General features: G+C 37.9%; 2 protein-coding genes across 4 annotated transcripts in view; one reads left to right on the top strand and one right to left on the bottom strand.

Moving 5' to 3' along the window:
- Donson (downstream neighbor of SON) overlaps window positions 1-3,622 on the top strand; it is a 23,629-nt gene extending 20,007 nt beyond the window's left edge. For all 3 annotated transcript variants that reach the window (XR_004116834.1, XR_004116833.1, XM_031364407.1), the window contains one exon: window positions 2,424-3,622. The gene's annotated coding sequence lies outside the window, so the exon portion shown is untranslated. The remainder of the gene's footprint in view (window positions 1-2,423) is intronic.
- The window catches only part of Son (SON DNA binding protein), a 31,311-nt gene that overhangs the window by 9,838 nt on the left and 12,010 nt on the right, over window positions 1-9,463 (bottom strand). Inside the window, 4 exon segments of the mRNA XM_031364395.1 lie at window positions 5,029-5,217; window positions 5,503-5,649; window positions 7,562-7,722; window positions 9,236-9,463. The exon segment at window positions 9,236-9,463 is cut by the window's right edge and continues 3,481 nt beyond it. Of these exon segments, the coding sequence (XP_031220255.1) occupies window positions 5,029-5,217; window positions 5,503-5,649; window positions 7,562-7,722; window positions 9,236-9,463 (725 nt within the window).

Raw genomic sequence — 9,463 nt, 5'->3', positions numbered from 1 at the left:
AAAAAAAAACAAAAACCCCAAAATCCATAATTTGTGCTTATTAGACTATTTACTTCGAATAAAAAAAGCTCTTACTTGCTTAGTAACAGTAAATTATCCATGCTTAATATTTTTTAAGGCCTACATAAAGACAACCTATATATAACCACACCAACACAGTTTGCTTTTACTGTGAGTTGATTTAATCCTGGGACTCAAAAATCTGCTCCATGTGATTCCTGGAACAACCAAAATTTATGTTTCCTAGGCCTTCCTGAGATGCCACCTAAACTGTCAAGTGGAGTTGTCACATCAAACTGCCAACGAGATGTGAACCATATCATGGCCTTATTAGACTTGCTTTAGTTTTATAGCAATTTGCAAATCTAAGTGATAAGGTGTTAGGGCACAGGGAAAAACTAAACTCTATGACACTCCAGTCAGACCCTCCAATTTCCAATTATAAGCCATAAAAAAATGTGCTTAGTTCCAAAAACTAAATCTTCTCAAGTTAAAAACACAAAAACGAAACTAAGAATCCATCCTTTATAGGCATATTTACCTACAATATTTTTCTTGTAAATGTTGTTGAGAAATAACCTTTGGTAAGTTTCATATTAAATTTGCATTTCAATCTAAAGGCATGTTTAATATAATAACCTTGATGTTTAAATTATAACTATTTTCTAATACAACTGCATTTACCCAACAGGTGTGGCAAATAAAGCAGCAAGATCACATCACAATTTTACTTAATTTTCCAATTTAATGTGAAAATGTAATCAGACTGAGAGTCAGAGCGCTTTCCCAGTATGTGCAGGACTGTGGTTATATCTCTAGCACCACAAAAGATGGCGGGAAAGTTTTGAAGATCCTCAAGAATTTTACCCAGCTTTTCTGGGCAATCTATATCATATGCTAAAACATAAAGGACTAACCAGCCCCCAAACTAAATGTTACACAGCCTAATTAAAACACAAACTTTCAAGAGCTAGCTGGGCATAGTGGCACACACCTGCAATCCAAGCACTTACGGGCAGAGGCACGTGGACCTGGGTTTAAGACCAGCCTGATCTACATAAAGAGTTCATACCAGCCAAAGCTATGTAGAGACCCTGTCTTAAAACAAACAAACAAACCATAAAGAAAAAACAAAAAAACATCTATACAGCTAACAACTGATTTTAGGGAATTAATGGCTGATGAATGCTACATTGAAAAAAGTTTTAAAATCTTAACCAGCCTATTAAACAAACATGAAAAATGTCCCAAGATAAAGCCTTTCTACAAACTAAGATTTTTTAAAACTCTGTGAGACATCTGTCACATGATCACCACACTTTATGTTTCCACTGATAGATGAGCAGGCCACCTTGCATCCCAATGTATAAGATGCACTTGTGTAAAGTGGCTGTGGTGCCACTACTCTAGGTACTACTACAACAAAACGCTCAATTCTCCTCCCCTCATGTTAATAAACAATCCCATTTCTCTCAGATCCTCTAAAAACTACCACTATTGTCAAGTTATCTGGTTTCATGACCCATATTCACACACATATAAGCCTTCCTTTTACATAGTGTCCTTTTAACTTCTCCATTCACTTTACTTTCCCCTTTCACTAAGCCCAGTGGTTTCTATAAACAAAAAAAGTGTATTATAAAGATTTCACAGAATGGCAATGATTGAGACAGGAAGGCTACAGGTCAAAAGCTAAGTGTGATGGCTAAACTAGATTACTTTCTACACAGGTGACTGCAGTACCTCAAATCTATAACAAAATACCTAAGGGAAAAAAGAGCATATAAAGCATTTACAATACTTAACAAAATTATTAAAATGTACCAGTTATACAACATGCTGTCAACTTCAAAATGAAAAGGCACGTCAACATAGAACATCCCTAAGCCACTGTCTTTTAATGAATCATGAATATTTTTATTCTTCAGAATTTTATAGCATAATTGAGTTTATCTAAATAAATTAATATTTTTCTCCTAAGTGCTTCAGAGAAATTCAGGGTTAACAGCTTATAAAAGTCTAGAGAAAAAGGAGTAACAACGCTACACATCATTCTGGAGTATCTAATTCAACAGCCTATACTTCAGCTATAGTTACAGTTTTCGTCCTTGTCCAAGATGTTACTGTTGATAAACTTCATAAACTTCCGACTTCAAGAGAATTTTAGCTAAAGGAATGTAGATAGATGCAGTAATACAAACCTGACAAACTGCTCGAGACAGATGTTGTTACCATCCAAGCAATAACTATAAAGCGATGTATGTGTAAATCCCAAATTAGTGGTTATGACCCGTCAGATGGCTCGGCTTGCACATTTGTACTTCTCTAATGTTCTAGACAATAACCCTGTGCTAACCTTGTTAAACAACTGTCCTTGAGGACTACTCTTTTAATACTTTCCAACTTTTTTGTTTATAACTCAGATTCACACATATCTGGTGAAAGTTCTGTAGTCACTCCTTACTGAGGATGCTCCTGGCTGGTTTCTGGGAAGACGATGCTATGACAGAAGGATCTGACGAGTTGTTTTCCATAACATGGATTTACGCAGTTTCGTCCGTGTCTATCCGCTCACATCAGCACACCCACGTGCAAGACAGTTGTGTGATTAGGAATTACAAGGACAACTTAGCCCTTGTGAAGATAAAATTCTGTCATCTTTGCTGAAATGTTTTATGATCAAGACTGAAGAACCATAAACTTCAATTATACTTATTAAAACAAAGAAAAGATTGATTTTTAAAAACTACCTTATCATTTAAAAGATTGTTACTCAAAAAACAAACAAAAAAAACCTCATTTGAAGCCCTATTATAAAGTCAGAAGGGTCACTGTTCCCAAAACATGTCAACCTAGGTACTCACTGGTTCTACAAAGTGGCACACTTAGATGGTAACTAAGTAGAACTGTCAGCTTGTCTTTGGCGCCTTTAACACTGTTACAAAAATACAGATTTGAAAGCAAATCAGTCTTGTCCCTTTGTTCTTAAAAACTTCAGGATTCTGCAGTTAATTTCCATACTCCACGTCTAAATCTCCGCATGATTAGCTCAGAGCTCACCCTGCACTCCTCTTCCAAGGACGACATCATGCTTTTTATTCATCTGAGCAGGGGACAGCTTTCCTTCACTCAGTGTTGCCATCCTCTCTGAACACTGCCTCTTAATGAGAACCTAACTTCTGATGGGAAATAAGGCTGAAGCATCACTTAGTGTTGAGAATGAAGATGGCAGTCATAAATTATAATAATACCTTTTCTTGATAAAAAAGTATAATTAACATGTACTAATAAGCACTTTCCCCATGATTCAACAGTTATTGATAATTTTCTCAGGAAAATCTGTAAGAATTCTACAACATTTCTAAGTCTTTGCTACACAGGAGATTCTTGCCTGGCTATGCTCTTTCCAACTGTTTAAATGCTAAATCTGTACTGAATTACTTACTAAAAGCGCATATATCAGGACATCTAAATCTGTATAGCCCTCACCTGGTTTATATCTGGCTACTACAAGAAGCTTAAGTTAGCTGTAAATGTCAGTTAGCTTTCCCTCCTGAGCTGTGGCAGTAGCCGGATTTGGGGATTAGTAAATGAGCAGTAAACTTGTAAAGTACTGTCTAAAGCAGCGTCTCTCCTCCTCCCTGGTGATGGTATGATATACGTCTGTTGTTGGACTCCACGTGAATTCTGACTATCACCGTTCACTGTAAATAAATTAGCTGCACTGGCACTTAGGTTCAGCATTACTATATACAATTGTTCCCATTCAAAATGCCGCAGGTCAAAAAAACACAGTGAAAATGTCGCCTTTGAATTTCTCTGGGGAAAAGTACTGCATGAAACAGTTTGATTTGAGTTCTGTTTACTTTGATTCGTAAGATTTATTTGTAGAATTGCAAGTGTTTACTGGAAAATGTTTATGGCCAGAGTAGGGAGCCTCAAGTGTAGAGCAGAGGTCTTTCAGACCTACAGAACTGCAAGAAAAAGGAGTCCATAAGGGCATCAGGTATGTAAGTCCAATCCTTGGACGAACGTCAAGGCTTTGGAGACCAGGGCAAGGTGACGGCTGCTAGGCTCTAACTCCCACCTCCCCTACTCAAGTCTCCACCCTCCCCGATCCCCAAGCGTGATTTTGCACAACAAGTTAAATAAAAGTAAACTGTTTATTAAAAGACACAGCAAAGATACAGATACAGAGATACATACAAAGATACAGATATATATATATTTACATATATATACAGTTTTGCTGTTCTCATGTGCACTGTATTTATTAGCAGCACAGTACTTAATCAGGCGGCATTTTAATGGGGTTGTTTTGACATTTGGCATTGTTACTGTGTCATTTTGACAAGATACAACTATTGCCTTGAGAAATTTCCATATATAAATTCCACTCCTCCAACTTTTAATAGTAGCAAAGAGGGGAAGGAGAAGGGAATGGAGAACCAAGGCTGAACACTAGGTTAAACACAAGAATTCAAAAGGGCTAAGGTAGCACAAGGAAGGGAACTTACTGAAAACCCAGAGAAATAGTAAGATACCATCACGTAAGGGCAATGGGCTATGTATCCAAGATGTTCACATCAGCCTAAAATAACTTTTTCAATGCAGTTCTTGTGTTAAACCTGAGGATCTGCCTTCTCTCCCCTCAATCCCTCCACCCAGTAAACTTGCTACCACCAAAATCTAGAGCTATAGAGCCTTGAAGCAAAACGGGAAGCTAAATAGTTGTACCTTGGGCTCCCTTCCCACAAGTGCATGGAGGGCCCAATGTTGGGTAGGGATGTGATAACACTTTTCTCTGCAATTCGATGCTTTTCACTTTGTGGCTTCGTTCCACAAAGTGAATTGCATCGAGTTACTGTCAAATGAGAAGCTGCGGGTTGTTTCATCTGTCGTTTAACCCGGCCCTGCCGTTTAACCCGGCCCTAAGAAGAGTGAAACAGAATCCGAATCAGATATAAAGTAACAATAAAATGGAAGATTCAGATATTAAAACAAACATGTAGTGTTCCTCCTACTTACCTCTGAGGGCAAGCTGCTGCTGAAAACATTGTCATCATCTTTGCTTTCTTCACCATTTTTCTCTACTGGAACCCACTCTCCATAAACACTATCCGCTTCCTTTTTTCGATGTTGAGATCCAGATGACACAGGAAACTCCTTTGTTAATGTTACTTGGCTTTTTGGTGGAGTTGGCTTTGCTGCAGCAATCTGAAATATAGTATTTAATTAGAATCCATTGTTAACAGACAACATCTATAGTTTCTAAAGAACTTCTAAAGGAAAGGTTCATTTAATTTTGTCAGTGCCAGGAGCTGTCCCCACATTCTCATACATCTGAGGCACACACACTAGCACAGAACAACTCTCCCAACCCTATGTTGAGGAGATGCTGTCAATATTCATCATAATAGCTAAACTCCATCCACATGGATTTTAAAACAGCCCCACGAGCCGTGCTGCTTCATCAGTCCATAGCACTTTACTAATACTCACATTCAAATTGAAAAAAATGGGCTTGGGTTCACTGAGTTTAAAGGGATGATGATAAAAAGGAGGTTCTTCTTCCTCTTCATCCGAAACATGAGGTTTATTCACTATTACATCATCATCTTCTTTACTCTGTGCAATCTGTTTGCATTTCTTTAAAGTAAAAACAAACAAAAGATGAATATGGTTTACAAAAACAGCATGTAGTTCTTTTAAAAATAATGTAAGATCAATTTCAAGTAATCAACATTTATGATAGCTTATAAAACCATAATTTAGATCATTAGCTATTATTTAAACACACACTGGCTGCTCAGTCAGTCAACAACATTTATTGAGCACCTACTATGTGCAGAGCACTGTACTGGGCACTGTCTTGGGAAAAAATACAAAAAAGAAGAAAAAGAGAGAGAGAGATAGAGAAAGAGAAAAGAAAAGAAAGGGAAAAGATAAAAAAGGAAAAGACATGGTCCCTGCTCCAAAGGAGCTTACAATCTAATACGAGACAAAAGTACATACACATGAAGTAACTGAAGAACCTTTTTACAGAGCAACACAATAACAAGTGCAAACTGATATAATACAAACGGTACATAAGTGCTAAAAGAACAAAGGCTTAAGAGAATATTCAGGCAGGGTTTAAGGATCAAAGAATATTTCTTCAAGAGTTCTAAGCAAAATTCCCACAGTAAAGAACAAGAAATAGGAAGAAAAGGGAAGTCATCTTGGTCAGGTGGTGGTGAGCAAGTTGGGAGACACTTGTCTGAGGGACAAGAACGCTGAAGAGGAGGCAAACACAGCAAACGCTAAGCGTTCATAGAGTTTTAGATAAAGAGCTTGCATTTGGTAAGTAAGCAATAGAGGCTTTTTGCTAGGTCTTTTTTTAAGTTATAATTCATACTATCATGAATCTAAGTGAAGAAACAAATTAAGAAATTTTATAATCCCCAAAGGTATGGTAAAAGATTTTAAACATTTGTGGCAGGGTAAATAGTAACATCTCTCTCCATAAATGTTTTTTAAAATTTATTTCAGGACTGTAACTTAAGAATGGAAAATAAGGCATGATGGAGAGGGCACAATTGATGCAGTCCAACATAGAAAGTCAATTCCTTCCTCAGAAGCAAAGGACAGATTCCATTTATAAAAAGGTTAAGAGTAAATTTTAGTAGACCTGTCTATACAAGCAGAATTTATCACATCTATTATCAATTGGAAATATTACAATAGAATTAAAAAGCTCAATTAGCCAAAAACACAAGAGTGTATCAAGCAAGTAACCAATGGGAACAGAATATGTTGACAGTGGCAGGCTGGCATAAGGCTAGCCAATAACAAGTTTCAGTATATGAAACAGTGTGTTATTTCTGGATCCTAGCAGCAATATTTCAGCGTCTTCCCACACACACACAAAAATAATAAAGTAAAACAAAGCTTCCCCCAAAAGCCTCAATTTCAAAAGATCAAATTTTTAAAAACAAAAATAAGTATATTTAAAATATGTTACTGCCAAAACCCGAACCGCAGGAAGAACTGATAATGGCCGGCCATTATCGCCAATGGCTGGTACCAAACAGCCAAAACCCGAAATGTTGATGCGAAAGAAGTTCCTTTCAGGCAATGGCCAGCTATTCTCATTAATTTCCAAGCTCCGGTGGCCACAGATCATTTCTGCAGATTGTCTGTCTTTGCGTATATGCAGTACACTCTTGGCGATCAGTGAACACGTCGTGAATGGAGACGAAAACTGTAGGCGAGCTGCTGCGTGTTGCTCACTCAACACCTCCTCCATTCAAACGAACCGTTCCACTCCTCAGTCAGTTTGGCTTCTAAAACTGGAAAGCAAAAGTAATGGGAAGTAACTTTTTAGCTAGCGGAGCTTAGCCATCCCGGATAATGGCCTGCTAAACAGAGCTTCTGCCGCTGCCACATCTGTATTTCGGGTTTTGGGCACTCGGTGCCAGCCATTATCAGTTCAGCCCACAATTCAGGTTTTGGCACGCTCCAGAGTCAACATCCATGGAAAAATCCATTTAAGAATGGAAACAAATTCTGTCTAGCTTACCTCAGTTAGTTCTTCTATGGTAGCTCCTCCAGACTTTTTAGCAACTTTCTCTTCTATTGTAGGTGGAGGTGCAGGCTTTAGGTTTGGTGGTAAAGGAACACCAGCCTTAGCACACATGGCAGCTGCATTAGCTTTGGCTATTTCAAGTAATTGAGCCTTATCTGTAAGGGGAAAAATACAGGAAGAAGTTTTCCTAAAAGCTATATATGTTTTAGTTCTGTCAAAAGTATGATATACAGTAAAATTAAAGGCATCAGTATTCTGCCAAGTTTGAGCCATGAATCATGTTTATGAATATGTTTCCAATTCAAACACTATACCCAACAGCTTATTGTGAATCTATGATGATCAACTAACCATAAATTATAAGGCACAAGTCTGCCAAAAGCAATGTTATTTCCTAAAATGAGCATGACCTTAAACCATTCTCATTTCCATACTAGGTATGCAGTTCACTTGAAGAATGAGTACCAAACATGTACAGGCCCAGACCTGGGTTCAAGCCTCAGTGGTCTGCTCTTGGAAAACTGCTATCCCTAGCACTTGGGAGGTAGAGGCAGAAGTCTCAAAAGTTTAAGGTCAACCTCACCTATACAGTGGGCTATAAAACTAGTCTCTGATTGTCTTAGACACACCTCATTATAATCTCTGAAAACAACTTAATCCCTTGTTAAGCCCCAAGAGTCATCTCTTTCAACAAGCCTTCACTGAGTAAGAACAAACATTCCTCTCCAATTTGCAGATGTATCCCCTACACTATTACTAAGGAACAGGTAAGCAGAATCCTTTGGTAAAAGGAAGGCAGTCTACCAACTTCCTACATCAACTTAAAAAAATCAATGAGAATTACTTACTGTTTCTCTGTTCTGAGAAAAGAGACATCAGAAAACTCATGCTAAACTGAATATTAATTCTATCTTCACTGTCTTTACAAACCAAGAATGTCTTATCTACTAGAAACAGGATAAATTACCCAGCAGTTTTAATAAGAAAAAAAAACATTTATTTTTATAGACAACAGATTATCACTTCATTGAAAAGGTTGCATCATTAATTCAATTAGCTAACTCCCAAGATACAAAATTTCTTAGTTTCAAAAGCCTGCCAAACCCATTTAACAATCCTAGACTGCCACCTTAAGATATGTTAGCTAAAGTCAGGCATGATGGCTCAGTCTGAAATCCTGACATCAGGAATCTAAGGAAGAAAATAACCACTTTGGGCTGGCTACACAGTTAAGTTCCAGGCCAACATGAACTATAGACTAAGGCCCTGTCTCAGGGAGGGAGGGAGGGAGGGAGGGAAGGGAAGAAGGAAGACAAAAGGAAAGAAAAGAAAGAGAGGTCCCCCATAAAAATTACTAAGTGAGAATTCTGCTTATTTGCAAAGCCATGTGTTGAAATGAAATATATGCAACACACAATAATCTGACTTGTAACAAGGTTTCTCCATTTACTTTTTTTTAATTAAGGCAAAATCCCAAGTACAGACACATCAAGGCTCTAATACATTCCCCACAGCAGGTCTTTATAACCTTTTAAGTGCACGTCCCCACCTTTTTTCTAAACATAACCTAATGATCTTTAAATCAATAACCCAGAATATACTTCTGACTCAAGATCATCAGAAATTAAACTTAAATCATACTCTATTACAACATAAAGCATGGCTCACCCAAATCTGTTAGACGTTTAGGTGATCTTCCTCTTTCAGAAGACCTGGATCTTTTCCGACGAATGGGAGATCTACTAAACCTTCTCCTCAAAGGTGTTCTTGATCTCCTTAATCTGACTGGTGATATACTGAAGCTTCGTCTTCTTACCACAGACCTTGATCTTCTCCGACGGCTGGGGGTTCGGCTCCTGCGGCTGGGGGTTCGGCTCCTGCGGCTGGGGGTTCGGC

This window comes from Mastomys coucha, unplaced genomic scaffold, assembly GCF_008632895.1.
Source record: "Mastomys coucha isolate ucsf_1 unplaced genomic scaffold, UCSF_Mcou_1 pScaffold12, whole genome shotgun sequence".
In the NCBI taxonomy this organism is placed as follows: Eukaryota; Metazoa; Chordata; class Mammalia; order Rodentia; family Muridae; genus Mastomys; species Mastomys coucha.
This window is presented reverse-complemented; position numbering and strand designations above follow the sequence as displayed.